Here is a 15,556-nt window from a genome sequence, read left to right as displayed (position 1 = left end):
CAACGCGCTGGTTACTTCAGATGAAAAGCAAACAAAAGGTATTCCTTTGCAAGGACGTCACTAAACCTGCACATCAAGAAATACCATGTATCAAAATACCTTCACTGTTCCCTCAGATGTTATCTACACGTGGTTGATCTACCTTCAGTAACCACAGTGACACAGCTGAATCCAAACGTGGCAGAAAAAATGCAAACGCAGAGAGACATGAGGAGATAAAGTCCCGGGTGTTGAATCACTAAGCCTTTTAACACCTTCTCAATTTTCCTGATGCTGCTTTAAAAGGGTAGCAAAACAAGGAGAAAGGTTCAGAGCAAGGGCTCGTCAGCTGCACTTTACAGAATATAGGCAGAAATTAAGTCTTCAGTGAAAAAATAAGGAAGAATTACCTGAATGGTCTCAACACAGCGTGAAAAATCTATGTCATTTTAATTAAGGGGGCATTTTAAGGCAAAAAGATGTCCAATCTTACATCCTCCGTTAGTACAGAATGCTGCCCTGCTGTTACCTCTGACCCAACCTTTCTCCCAGTCTTACAACATGATTTGGTGCTGCAACTGATCTAGACTGAAGTAGAAAGTACATTTCCTCTCATTAAGAAACAAATTTTTAAAGACTTTTTTTTTTTTTTTTTAACAATTTTGCCAGCAATGCTGTTCATTTTGAGAAGTGAAATCTGTAGTCTTAGGAAATATTAGGAAATACAAGGCATACACAAAGGAGAAAAAAAAAATAAAAAGAATGAATCTTTATTCCTGAATAATTTCTTCCAGAACCATACTTAAATGTCTAACTATTATTCTTTTATATAAAAAACTGAGAGCACATTAAGAAAAAAGTTGCACTCCAAGCAGAGACGTGACAAAAAAATTAGATAGTGGATCCCTAAGTTTCAAAATTCCTGTTTCCCTTCTAGTTCCCTTTCTGATCGCAACTGCAACAAATTCAAATCAATCTTTAATGCATATTACAATAGCATACAATTTGGGTAAGAAATTTGGAACAAATGAAAAATGCAAGATAGCAAGTTTGCGTTTACTTTGTTCACTCCTGGAAAGCCTGTAGTCTATAAGGCTTCCAGGCTCAATGAACTCACAAAATTCAAGTGCAAATTGTAATTCTCATTTTTCTCACTGTTCCTAATAAACAGCACAGAGACTTACAGAGAGTTTAAAACCATAATTTAAACCAAAATTTAAATAATTTTAAACCATAATTTAAAACCAAAAAACAACCAGCTATACACAGGCACTGCCTATTAATTATATCCCTACAGATTTTTAAACCGAGTACTCATCGACAAAAGTGAATATATTTGGAAATAAAAGTTTAAAAACTGCATGACACACTGAATATCGCAGAGTGGGCACAGCCCAGTGTGAACAGCCATGACTTTTGGAAGAAAGCAATCAGAGATGAATTAGGGATAGAAAAAAAAACAGTCCTTATACCAGAAGTGGAAGAAAGTAGGTATTACGGAAGGAATACAGTGGTTTGTTGTACAGTCTGTAAAGACTCCTGCTATGACTCCCATGTTACTGAGCAATTCTGAAACAGTGCAAGTTTAGGAAGATGAGCAGACAAAGTAAGTTATTCATCCAGTATAACAGTGGTAAGAATCAACCTGATGGGTTGAGAATTAGCAAGAACGTTGACATCAACAGTCTCAAGTTAGCATTGAATTGCTTTTGTTAAGAAGACCCGAAGGATTTGAAAATATATAACGTAGTTAGTATGCCCTAGCAGCCTTAACGCCACTTTCTTAAAAATGACCTTAACAAATTTTGTAGTGAAATAGGAAACATTTCAATCTTTAAGAGACAAAGTGGTATACACTGGAATAAGATTTTCAGATAATTCCAAAGTAACAGTAGCAGATCTGAGTTGTGGCTTTCAAGAACGTTACCTGTACTTTGGTATACTGTCAGGAGCTGGAAGAGCTTTTCTAAAGTTTAAACTTTAATTTGTTCCTACTTTCCAAGGTTCCAAGTTTAACTGCTAGGATTATACATTCACATGCAAGGTCCTCAAACTTAGCTCACGTTAATGTTTCCTTTCAGTGGTCAAATGCTAAGCAAATGAACACATTAGCAAAGGAAACAGCTACTCAGCAATAAAACAATCAACAGAAGAAGTGATGTCAGAATCCATATTTAAGATTCACATTAACAAGGACAAATGCAACTATGACAGAAATTATGACTACATTCCACAAGATGAGGTAACAAACAAAGGAAAACAAGTTCAAACACAAGATAAGATGAGCTTAAATCTGAACAAGAATGGAATCATGTAGAGGAGAGGAAAGGGCACAGATACAAATAGCACAAAATCTACTTGAAAGTTTAAGCACAGGGGGATGTTAAAATGATAAATAATGGCTTTGCATTTATATAGCACCATCCATCCAAACAAGACAAAGCGCTTTACAAATATTAATGAATTGAGCCACGGTGTCTTCAAAGGTATCCATATTAAATTTGAAGTGTGGTGTAACAGTACTTTAAAGAACACCAGTGACATCTTTATTGGTTCTTTCCTATGCAGGCTATTCGCCTATGAAACATCACAAGTACCCCTGTTCTAAAGCATTTCTATATTCCATGACACATGCTACGCTTTTATACTTTAGGTGAAAGAAGACTCAAGAGGTACATAATCAGCATCTATAAATACTTATACGGTAACAATGGAATGACAGAAAATTACTCTTATTCTCAAATGTCAGAATGAAGGAATGGTCTACATTTCAAAGGAAAAGCGTGTTTAACCAGATATTGCAGCAAAACCTTTCCACGGTTAAGTAGCAGCAGCACTAGAAAAAAACACTACCGAGGAATAATTCTAAGACATTAGCACTGCACACATTCAAAATAATTGTACATAAAATAATTACATCCTAATAATTCTATAAGAAATAAGTAAACTCAGACTGCACCTTCTAGCCCATCTATCATTCTGCAATCTTAGAACCACTCTGAAGAAAGAAAAAGCGGGAAGAGACAAGACAACGAGCCTTACCCTCTGAGCTTTTGCAAGTTCTTCTTTCAATCTTTCATAGCCCTTTTCTCTTACTTCCAGTACAGATGGGCTCCGTAAGTGAGATAAACTGTCTGTACTCAACCCAAAAATATCTTCATTTCCTTCAGCAACATCTGCTACTGTAGCACCCTGCAAAAACTCTCTCTCTGCGTTATTGCTCTCCTTTCTGGAATTATTGTGATTGAATGACCCACCCTGGGGTCCAGAGGTAGAACAAAGTATGGCGTCGGTAACATTGATGCTGTAAAGAGAGTGATATATTTTTTTATTTTTATAATACATTAAGAAGAAATATTTTAGAAATGGCAGTAGTGGTGTTGAACGTACCGTTATGTACGCAATTTAACATTACAACATTGAAAGTAATATTAAAATTTTATCTTTAGTAAAGCAAGCAGTTTATATGCAACAAACATCAGCGATTTAAATAAAAAGACACACAGAACTTACCTGACACCTGATGCCTCTCCACAATTCAGCTGTCTGGGAGATGAATAAACAGGTTGTGTGGGAAGGTCAGAAACGTTTAATGCATTGGGCTGGATTGGTGCGGAGGACACAACAGAAGGATGTGGTCGGTAGATAACACTGGGTGAGGTAGTTTGTTCCTGAGTCCCTGGATCATTTACTCCAAGAAGATCTGGTGTAGTAGGCGAAGCGAGGTTCACTTCATGAAAGCCTTCCAAGGGGTCACTGGCCATAATAAAAGCCTCATCATATGAAACCCTGAATTAAATAATCACATTATCAGAATGCAAACAGGGAATATTTAATTATATCTGAGAACTATTTGAATTAAAAAAACACCCAGACAAATATGTTCAGAATACTTCATGATATAATGGAAACTGCGGACGAATCTTGCAGAAGTACCAACTCCAACCACCAAAAATGTTTTTTCCACACATGGGACTGTTGAGTCCAGAAGATCTAAGTGGGATGATGAAATCAAGAACACAGTCTATATCATAAAACAAAGTCTTCTTTAATATCGCCTAGAGTTGTTTTCTATCAAAACACAAATATATTGCATTCATGAACAACAGGGAGACCTGGGAACCAGTAAGGAAAAAAAAAAAAAAAAAAAAAAGAAAACCTAAAGCTTCTACTTTTAACCTCAACAAAGCAAATAATGTAGAGACAGAAATCAGTGAACCTTTAAATAAATTACAGTCCATAGCAGTTTTGGTTAAATTACACATCTGATCTTGTCATAGTTCACTGAAATGATAGAACTAGCCAATAAGACTTCTCATGAAGTATGATGACGTGCATTTAATACATCACATGATGATGACAATTGTGAATAAGTATCGTACCAAAAATGTGTTATGGGTAAAAGTGTACTATGAATTGCCAATTTAACTGACAGTATCTTTTAACTTTGATTTTAATTCCATATGTTTTTCATAAGATCAACAGAAAATAAGTACAACATATGAATTTTACAAGCCCTGACAGAAAGCGCCTATTTTCCAGCAGTTTATCAGAGATCACAAAAATCTTTGCATGATTCAAAACTATAAATTGGAAGTAGTATGGAGAGATTTGTGAAGGAATTACTTAGCAGTGATTATTCACTGCAAAAAACATATTCCACGTTATATAAATGAAGAGGAGAGAAAATTAAGGCTTCACAGAGGTACTTAACATGCAAAAAAAGAACTGTAGTATCTAAATGAAATAATACATTGCATTTTACAGAGAAATCTGCTTGGATCTTACAACTGAAATGACAAGACAGAGAGAAGATCTAGAAAGATGATGGTCATAGCTATGAAGAGATGATGACATCTACTTACATGTATGTCCAGTTCATTAGCTACTTCATAAAACACACAGAAAATACCAAGAATGGAATCCCCAAATTAGCATATGCAGTATTGTTTTAGTTACATCAATACTTTTTGGTCATCTTAAACTCAAAGAACACTGTTCAAGACTGTTTTGCATCTCAAGTATTGTACTGAATGTGTATACATCCACGTTAAACAAGTGGCTTTACCACATTATCAGGTACATGTGGAAGAAATTCATTTGTTCAGACAGCAAGAATATGGTTTTTTTTTTTTCTCTGCCTCTGTTAATTGCTCCCACAAAAAAAATCAACCACCTCTAAGAAACTGCCCAGACTGAAGGGACGAAAAGGACCTTACAGGAATAAAAAGGGATTTTTCTGCTTCTGCGGGTTTAGTTTGTTTGTTTGTTTTATGCAGGAATTTGTTTTATTTTGAACTATCAACAGCAGTTGCACAGACATGATTTACACAGAAGAACACTCTCACAGTTTTGTGCTTTGGAGCTTTTCTAACACAACACAGAGATGAACATCTTATTTTTGAGTTTAAGTAAGTTTGAAAAATATTCTTGTTTGTTTTCCCTATAGTTCTTCTTAATTATTACAAGCATTCTAATTACATGCTCTACATGATGATAAAGCCTGTTGAGTCAACAAATTTAAATGGAGGGACTGCCAGAGCTACAGGACATTTCTTCAAGGTTAGATTACAAAAATGTTTTCAGCTCTACAGTGCGACTATTACATGTCATTGTTTTACATTTAATAATCTAAAATACTGCCATCTTGAAAAAACATAAAAATGCAGAAACGGTCCTTTAAAGTTCATCAGCCCAGCTGAAAAACATCCATCTTGCCAGCCTCAAAGTCAGGCTCACATCTACACAGACACATTTGCTTTCATTGTTCCCACCACTCTCCTCTTTTTCAACCACCAAGTAAGCCATACCCAAAACTACTATACTGGCAACACTGCCGAGATGTCCCTTCACATTCACAATTCTTTGGATTCCAGTCTTCACAATTAACAGAAGATGCAGGCTTCTGAAAAGGGATGTAGAAAGGCTGCCCGGGTGCCTTGCCTTTTCTACGCCTACAGCACCTAGGAAAGTGCACCAAAAACCACCCAACAGAAGCAAAGATTGAGAACACAGCTGAGAGCAAAACTGGAACAACTCTTTTGCCACATCCTCCCTTCTGCTGACTAGTTTCCATTTCAAGTTTGAATGACACATTCATAGTTCCACTGAAAACTCACAATCTGACTTGATGTTGAAGCTGGAAGGGTCTAGAGCACAAGTCTTATGAGGAGCAGCTGAGGGAATTGGGGTTGTTTAGTCGGGAGAAGAGGAGGCTGAGGGGAGACCTTGTCACTCTCTACAACTACCTGAAAGGAGGTTGTAGAGAGGTGGGGGTCAGTCTCTTCTCCCAAGTAACAAGTGCTACAACAAGAGGAAACGGCCTCAAGCTGCGCCAGGGGAGGTTTAGATTGGATATTAGGAAAAAATTCTTCACTGAAAGGGTAGTCAGGCACTGGAACAGGCTGCCCAGGGAAGTGGTGGAGTCCCCATTCCTGGAGGTATTTAAAAGACGTGTAGATGTGGTGCTTAGGGACATGGTTTAGTGGTGCTTGGTTAATGGTTGGACTTGGCAGTGCCAGGTTAATGGTTGGACTTGATGATCTTAAAGGTCTTTACCAACCTAAACGCTCTATGATTCTATGTTCAATAGTGGTACCACAGTATTACGCATCACCAGTACCACTGGTTGTTTTCAGTTGCATACCCCATTGGGCTGAAATTTTCTATGAAAGTTTTTTTTTTTTCCCCCAAACTGATTTTTAAAAAATACTCTTCAGCTATTTCCAAGAAAAAAAAAAGGCTCGGGGAAAAACTTATTTGCCAGTTTTTAATGTATTTTACTATTTCTATACAAATCGTAGGGCTATCTGTTTGGAGCAAATACTTTAAGTACATCAAGTAAGCCACAGGCTCAAAGATGCGCCCTTCCACATCTTAATGATAATTTACAAAATTCAGCTACATTATGAAGTGCAGAAAGTCACAGTGGCTCACAGAGAAAAATTATTAGAAGCTTGCTTATTACCTTCCAAATGTTCAAATGCATTTCTAGCTCCCCCTCCGGACCATCACATGAATCTACGATAAGCAAAGTAGTATGTTTGTAAAAAGAAAAAAAATTTTACAAACTAAAAAAAAAAAAAAAAATCTGTCCTACCTACATGCTCCTACTCCTATGAGAAATGTTCCACTTAACTTCTTTCCTACAGCTTTTTTCCACCTAACCTGCCTATATCTTGCAGTGTTTTTAATAGTCAAAAAACCCAAAAAGATTATGGAATTTTATTTACAAGACTATCACTCTGCTTATACACTAAATATCAATCTCAGCCTAAACAGAGAAGAGAGATTTATGAGTGAATAAATCCACGCATGTCTCCTCAGGTAGCAAAAAACAAACTCTTTCTGACACAGTAAGTAAAAAAGTCATACAAGTTATTCCTGGAAGAGCTGAAAATAAAGTCCCTCAGCTAAACTTTTCCCATAGCCTGTCAAATGGGCACTCGTAAGCATACCATCTGTGTAGAACACTTTCCATTCACAACTTTTTTCTCTCCTAGCGTTACTTCTCACTTAGCAGTGAACAGGCAGAAGTTGGGTACACCACCCATACAAGACAAAGAAGCCCATGTTAAATATCTCCCTTTCAAGCCTCACCAACACCCTTATGTTGTTACCAAGACGTCAGCTGAACACACGTTATGCATTAATGAAACCAAATGTACATGCAAAAAGCTAGGCGGTCCCAAAAATAAAAGCTCTCTTTTGGGAAAGAACTCTTCAAAGTAACGGTAAACAAGGGTCAGGGGGGGGGGGGGGGGAACCACATTAAATTTCAGTGTCATTAAAGATTACAGGCTTGGTTAAGGCTGGGGGGTGAGGGGGTGCGGGGTGTCATATTATCGACCAAGGCAGCAACGAACAGCCTTGTTGTGAAGGAACACGAAGCGCACGGTAAGCGGAGAGCTTTACTAGGAGCCAAGCTGACAGTGTGTAAAAAAACACAGCGCTGACACAGCACTCTTTAGTAGTAATTCTGCTACTGTGAACAAAAGCTGATATTCTGACGTTTCAGGGCAGCACACTTATTAAACAAAATCATTAATTTTCTTAATACTTTTTCTACCACGTTAATATATGGTGAAAGCTTGGAATAGCATTAGTGCCTACCAAATACATGATTATTTTTGTCTTAGTTGATAGTATGCAATTTGGATGATGTACAAAATTCACGTACTGTAATAAATCAGGATGAAACAACAACATAAATTAATTTCCTTATACTTTCTGCTGGAAATAAGGCAAATTTGGTGGAAGCTGTCACAATGTTGCAGCTTTTTATTACCTTTCCACTGCCACACTTGCACGGCTGACCTCATGAGGAAACTTAGGCTCAAATCTGTTATTTTATCTAATAACAAACAAAAACGTACTACAAAGAAATCAGTTTAACAACAGTCAGTTTAACACGTTTCTACAGCTTCTAACAGGAATCAAGAACTGTGAACATTTTTAACAGCAGTCAAATCAAAACGCTTAATCTAATTTTCTCGTTGTTTAATTCTAAGAGGGGTTCAGCTACTTGTCTGAATCAAAACAGCCAATAACTAAATACTAAAAAGCTCCCCGAAAAGCGGTAATTTATTGCGGCTTGTTTTGTAAAAGAAAAATGTATTTTTGAAAACCACCTACTACAAACTCTGGAGTTTGTCTTTTACAGATTGCTTTTAAATACAAGACAGGTTGAAGATGACAACTTTGAACAATCTCCTAATTGTTATAGCCCATTTAAAAGCAACACCAGCATCAAATATTTCATAAATCTCAGTTTTAGCTTTAATAGTAAAGAGCACCACCACAACAGCCCAGTAACCTGCACAAGTGAAAAAAAAAATAAATAAAATCACACGAGGAAAAAGAAGTTACTGTTTCTAAACATTTTGATTAAAAGTAAATTCTACTTAGCATTTACCAAAAAAAGGTGCCTATTAGCTACAGTGTTTTAATCTTCATGCAGCAGGCCTTTCAAAACGTAATAAAGTCTTAAGGACTTCATTTATTAGACTCCAACCTCTGCTTCAGTTAATTTGGAAGGGGATAGGAAACTGGATTTTTTGTAGCAGTTCCTCAAAAGAACCGATATTAGCCCACCACTGGGCTTGCATTCTTCTCAGTGGGTTTAAGAAAAAGTTTTGAAATATTTGGCATCATACAGTCTGGAATGTAATATGTTTTAAGCTCTAAAGAACTCTGTAGGGAATTAGAGTAGTGGACCAATAAATGCCTTCTAAAGAAGCAGTCCAATTAAGTATTGCTACTCCATACCTATACCTATCAGATGCAAGCAGGCAGTTTAAAAAGTAAAATTGTTGTAAGGCATATATGGACATTAATTTAAAGTTCAAAACCAATTCAGTTACACCTATCCAGTACAAGATATTCATCAGATGTTGGCACGGGACAAAGAAGTTGGGTGGATTTTTTTTTTTTTTCCCCAAACTGTTTTATATTTAAGCTTAGCCACAGAATTCAAGCCAGTGCACACTTATCGATGCCAGTTCATTGCACAAACACAATTCAAGATCTGGCATAGGAATTCCCCTAAGGTTTGCAAAAAACAATTCCCACCTTTACAATTTTGCAATTATGATGGACCCTTCCACTCCAGGAGCCCAAATACGCAACAAATTTTTTTTGGAGGCAGTAAGATACGAGACAAAAGAAAGCACTGAACTACTCCAGTCTTTACATATTCTGCTTTTATTTGCGAGTGACCTTACACTACATATTTACCAACAGATGGTAAATTAGGCAAGATGGTAAACAGAAGGTAAACCGTGAGTTAGGCAAGTCTACAGAATTTCAGAGCTAGCAAAACCACACTTGGTTCAACATGAGAATATTTTTCTATTGCATTCCCGCCGGTGTTGTCATATAGTGCTATGATGTGGGTCTTTTTCTATTCTTTACTCTCATATTAGGCATCCAAAACACTATTTCACACTGTCTTAAAAGAAACAACATCTATTTGATAGCAGGATTTTATAGAATTAAAAGAATTTTTGTTTTGCTGAACTGATGATTAAAAAAAAAAAACCTCTTTTGAAAACTTTATTATAGGCTATCTTCAACTAGAAAAACACAGGTGCAGACAGCAAGTGTCTCTCTTACAAACAAGCAGCACACAAGATCCAGTGACCTATATTTATGAAGTACTTGCAAAACCTATAAATAAACATGGTTTAGAGTCTGGTAGATAGTACACACCTCTTACTAGAGAGAAAAATCAGTGCTCTGCAAGGTAGAATACTGCAAACTTTTATTGTAAACAAACATTCAAAGAATGCTGTTCAGTTCACAAAGACTCTCTAAACCAAGTGAATTTAACTGCAAATATGATTCCCTTTGCAGGCGCTGTTCTTTTTAAGACATTCTGCCTTATGGAAACAACTTCACAATCCCATCTCAGGTTTAAGCCTGATCACAGTGACTGTGACCGCAGTGTCATTCTTGCCAAGACTTGGACCTAAAGACCCTCTCATTTTCAGTTAACGCTGAAAATATTCCATTAGTAAACTTAAGTAAAAATGATCACAATTTTCATGGTATGTAAAGCTTTCTAAATGTACCTGTAAATGCATTTAAAGAAACATTTTCTTAATTTCTGAAAAAAATGGTTAGTATATTATAAGCGTAATTAAAGTGTCTAACACAAGTTTTAGTCAAGTTACAGTGGACAAGATTTTAAATGCCGTATTAAAAAGGATCTTAAAAATAAAAATCCAAAGTAGACATTTCTTTTCTGAGAAAATCCATAAACGTAAGTGGAACAGTGAGAGACCAGCTCATTTGGCATTTTACATGAATTTTAAATCAAGTCAATAAAAGCTATGAAGATAGCTGCAGTCTATAATCAAAAGGCTTACTGTGACTGTTTTCCTACAGAAAAAAAAATCCCCTTTTAACTATAGTGTAACATGAAGGATATTTCAGTCGCAGCTGTGAGTTGCACTCCCATTTGTTATTTATTAAAAGCATAATGAGAATGGTAAATTATTTATCCTTCTTTGCTCACTAGGTAACATTAACCAAGCACAGCAGAAGAATGACTGCCAAGGCACAAACACAGAAGGCCTGACTTTATCCCTCCCCAGAACTCATTAAACAGATCTATAATAAAGACAATAAAAATATTAAAGCAACAAGACCTCAGGTTTTGCCCTATATTTTACTGAGGAATACAAATATTTGAACAGTTGGTAGCTGCCAATACACGCTTCTAGACTGAATAACCTTACATCTGCTTCAAAAGAGAAGCTGATAATTTCACAGTTACGGCAAGTCGGCGGAAGATTAATTATTTTAGCTCTCTCGATGACTGTTTTTGAGACTTCCGAAGAACATGCTTACAAATGAACACAGTGAACAGATCAAGGAATACAAAGCTTAGTACGCTACCTGCAAACAAAACAGACAACACTCTCCCACCCATGAAAACACTGTTGCTTTTTGTCAGCAAAGCCGGGCACTGCGGGTGTCATGAAGGACTTGGCCACTGCTTCCAGAGCCCGGCGACTCTCGGGGAGCTGGCGGAGCACCAGCACTCCGGCAGCACGCATTTCTGCACAGCTCATCACTTGCAAGCAACTTGCAACCAGAATTTCCTTTCTGTGCCTTATTCTCCAACGGAACCGCATTACGAAACTAAGGTTAACTGAAACCCCTGCTACTTAACTACTACAGCTTACGCGGCTGCTTATCGGCCACCGGGTATTAACCTCGATATCGCCCGACGACCTCGAAGCAAGCAGAAACGCTACGAGGGGAGCGCAGCTCCACCGCCCCGCAAAGCAGAACTCCCAGCCGCGCCGCTGCGGGCACCCCCGGCCCGGCCCGGCCCGGCCCGGCCCTCCCCTTCCCCCGCCGCCCCCCTCGGCGCTCTCCCCGCCCGCCCCGCCGGCCCAGGGGGTCTGTCAGCCGAGGAGAAGCTTTCAGCACCGGCAACCCCCCCTCCTCCTCATTTCAGTCATTCCTGCCCGGACGCCCTTCCCCACCGGCCCCGGGACGCCTCGAAGGGACACCGACCGCCTCCCGGCCGCCGCCCCCGCGCCGGCAGCCCTGAGGGGGGGACGGCTGCCCCGAAGGGAGCGCGGCTGCCCCGAGCCGCCGGCTCCGCCAGCGCGACGGCTCTTTGTCCGCCGCCGCCGGCTCTCCCGGGGTGTCCCCCCGAGAACTACTTCTGCCCACTTCTGCCGCTCGGACCGCGGCCGGATTTGGGGCCAAGCGCAGCCCTGCCGCCGGCCGCTCCCCCCGCACTCACGCAAACCCCGACGGAGCCGGGGGCGCCCGGGCCAGCGGCGCCTTCCCACCGCAGACGGCCACAACGGCACGGCCCGGGCCGCCACCTGCCCCCGCGCTCTGCCGGGGGGGAACCCCCCCGCCCGGGGCGGTCACAGCGGGCGGGTGGGCGGCGGGTCCGGCGCGGGGAAGCCCGCCCGGCCCCGGGCACCGCGCCCCGGCAAGGGGCAGCCCTCCCAGGCGGCACCGGCTCCGCCCGCCCGGGCACAGCCTCCCGGGAGCGCGGCGCCGGGCAGGTGCGGCGGCACTATCCGGGGAGCCGCAGCCCGGCCGGCCGGCCGCCCCCTTCCCTCCCTCCCTCCCTCCCTCCCTCGGGCCCGGGGCCGCGCAGCCCCGCCGCCACCCACCTGCCGAGCCCAGCGAGAGCGGCCGCCGCCACCGCACCGCGTCCCCTCGGCCAACCTGGGGGGGGCGGGGCGCTGGGCAGCCGCCGCGCATGCGCCCGCGGACGCACCGCCCGCAGCGGGGTGGGGGGCAGGTGTGCGCCACCCCCGGCGCCCCCTAGCGGGGCGGGGGGTAACCGCCCGCGGGCGCCGCCCCCAGGGGACGCGAGGTGCCCTGAGCCGGGGCGGGCCAGGCCGCTCGCCCGGGGCGGCCTCCCTGCGGCCGGGGCGGGGGTTGTGCCCCGCCGGAGGCCGGGTCCCAGCCCAGGAGGCGGGCTGCAAGGCCAGCCAGAGCGGCCTCCTGTCAGTGGCGGTGCCTAGGCCTGGCTGTCTGCCCTCACAGCACCCGCCCGTGACCCAAAACGCTTCTGAAGAACAGTCTCGGGGAGGCTTTTCCTTCGCACGCCCGCTCGTCAGCCACGCTGTCAGCAGACAGTGGGGTTTCAGGGGCTGTAGGTCTGGCAAGAGGAGGCCCCGGGCCCAGCGGATGCGTTACACAGCTAGGACGCGTGGGTCAGGGGCAGCCTCCATCCCTCCGCTCCAAGCGGCGCCAGGGCGGCCCATGGTGAAGGCTCTGACCACGAAACGCTGTTAGATCATGTCCTTAGGGCCTGGCAGGAGAGGTACCAGAGGCTCACGGCAGACACAGCACAGGGCACGAGTGCTGTCAGGCACCACATTTCACAAGGAGGGAGGCTGCAAACAGGCAGCAAACGCTCGTGGCTTCAGGAGAGATCAGACGACATTTCTGTGCCTCCACTCATCACCTGGAAGAGAGGGTGAAAACATTGCTTCTGTTCAAGGGCAGGGCTATTAAAGTCTGAATGTTTTGTTACCGTCAAAAACACGAGGAAGTTAATAGTTCTGTATTTAATAGTGTACAGTAACAAAGGCACAGGATTACGCAATTAAAAATTAGAAAATGAGACTTAATGTCAGACCATTATCCAGTGATTTTCACTCATGGGGCATGTACTGCCTCAAATCAGGTGCCGAGCCTGCCTAATGGATGTAATAATTAAAGACTGAGCTGTAATTTATATGCACAAGACTTGTGAAATAAGGCCACATATAGAGCTAAAATAGGGCTCACCTGCTAAGAAGATTGTTTTTCCAGCTCTGCTAGTTTGTCCAATAAAGAGATACTACTACTGTTACCTCTCATCTTGGCTTGCCTATTTCCTTAAGCCGTCATTACTGCCACCCTGACACAACCAGGATGGTTCAGGTAATTTTCCAGCTTTTCAGAGGTTGACACACAGCCTCCACTTTTTTCCCTTTTGAAATTCTGGTCTGTAGCGTTTTGTGTTTTCTATGTCTTTAAAAGCAGTAGGCAAAATGTTGGAAAGCTACTATAAACAAGACTCCATTTTACTACTGGTCCAATTAGATTGCCAGAAAATATTCTTCACATGACAGCAGTCTTGGCTGGACGACATACTTTCGTCGTTGTTAGTGCAGCTGAACTGAAACATGTGCTGCAATGGCGAGGAACTTCGGCAAAAAAAGTAATGTAAACAAGATCTTGTCCCATTCATCAGTTAAGGAATCTAGGCCACATTCCGGTCAATAATTGGCATGTTAATTTTCTTGACAGCTTTCCACTGAATGTGAAAGAATCCTGTTTGGCCAGTCCTGCAGGACATAGGCACAGACTATGTTCTCTGTGGCACATTTACCTTAGCATCCACCGAGCAAGAAGTTCATTTAGGACACATAAATATGACAAAGAGGATGTCAAAAGACAAATGTATCAATGCCATTCATCGTAAAGTAAATACATTACCTATAAACAGTAATATCTTCTAAATTCCTTTTTGGTATGTAAATCTACATTGACTACGAGGGGGCTGAAGCAGCAGAAATGGCTACAGAAAAATCATCATCCACATCTTTTCTGGAAGCAATCTGAAAGACAAGAAACCAAGCAGTACAAGAAGTGGAACATTCAAATAGCAGTATAATTTGAAGTTTGTTGTGAAAAGCCTCATAGAGCAGAGATGTTCAGTTTGAAGAGCTCTGACCTTTAAAATTATTTAATTTGCTAATATTGACATGCAATAGAACCCAGGCAGTGCTATCAGAATACAGGTTTGCCAAATTAGAAGACGTATCAGAAAGTTCATTAAAAACATGATTGCAAAAGAGACAAGTGGAATCAGAAGTTGAAAACAATGTATTAAGGCATAGTAAACTGACAAGAGTCTATAATTAGGATCTGTAATCCTGTAGTTCTTAATCCTCTACAACGACTACTTGGCATGACAATCTGCTGTCTTAACCAGATTAGACATCTTGCATTTCAAGAAATAAAAGCAATACACTTCCAAAGAATTTGACTGTGCTAAATTAATCACCAACAGATTTATTTTGTCAAAGTACTCCTGTATTTTGCTGTAAGTAATACTTTAAAAGTCAGGCAGCAACAAACTGCAGAAAATATAACTTACATGGTTAAAATTAAAAGTTGAAACAATTTGGATTAAATCCAGAGACATAAATATAAGAAGTAAGAGTTTTTTTGAGAAAAAGTCTATTTTAAAGGAGTACTTTTATCCAACCTTCGGTTCCTTCCTGAGCTGCACATCAGAGCAGGGCTATTCCTCCAGGCATCATGAGCTGCGAGCCAAGGGTAACACCACCACCGAGGGCACAGTCAAGAGCAGGGCTAGGTTGTGTGACAGCAACAGGCTTTGTCATACACCTAGTGACCATCACACAAGGTGAGATGTCAAATCCAGTTCTGGATCCATCCAGGAAGTCTTGTCAGGAAGAGCAAGAGACAGAACTAGAGACTTATATGTAGGCCTACACCTATAACGTAGGTCTGAGGCTCATCCAAGGAAGGAGCAACCAAGACAGGCTCACCCAAGACACAGCACAGGCAAATCCTG

General features: G+C 41.5%; 1 protein-coding gene and 1 long non-coding RNA gene across 4 annotated transcripts in view; both read right to left on the bottom strand.

Annotated features, from left to right (window-relative positions):
- RAB3IP (RAB3A interacting protein) overlaps positions 1–12,746 on the bottom strand; it is a 34,383-nt gene extending 21,637 nt beyond the window's left edge. For 2 of the 3 annotated variants that reach the window (XM_087766655.1, XM_087766657.1), the window contains exons 1-3: positions 12,627–12,746; positions 3,493–3,768; positions 3,022–3,283 (exon numbers count right to left, since the gene is read on the bottom strand). In XM_087766655.1, the coding sequence (XP_087622781.1) occupies positions 3,022–3,283; positions 3,493–3,743 (513 nt within the window). In that variant the 5' untranslated portion in view covers positions 3,744–3,768; positions 12,627–12,746. Of the gene's footprint in view, positions 1–3,021; positions 3,284–3,492; positions 3,769–12,241; positions 12,313–12,626 lie in introns of those variants that run through there. The other variant, XM_087766656.1, reaches the window with a different exon arrangement.
- Positions 12,747–12,845: 99 nt separating this feature from the next.
- LOC148054556 (uncharacterized) lies at positions 12,846–15,556 on the bottom strand. The gene is made up of 3 exons (XR_015706646.1): positions 15,224–15,556; positions 14,449–14,570; positions 12,846–13,429 (listed from the first exon to the last, which is right to left on the bottom strand). It is a non-coding gene; the product is annotated as an uncharacterized LOC148054556 (long non-coding RNA).

The sequence above is a fragment of the Nipponia nippon genome, unplaced genomic scaffold (genome assembly GCF_047370975.1).
Source record: "Nipponia nippon isolate SJK-2023a ecotype South Korea unplaced genomic scaffold, ASM4737097v1 scaffold_3, whole genome shotgun sequence".
Classification (NCBI taxonomy): domain Eukaryota; kingdom Metazoa; phylum Chordata; class Aves; order Pelecaniformes; family Threskiornithidae; genus Nipponia; species Nipponia nippon.
This window is presented reverse-complemented; position numbering and strand designations above follow the sequence as displayed.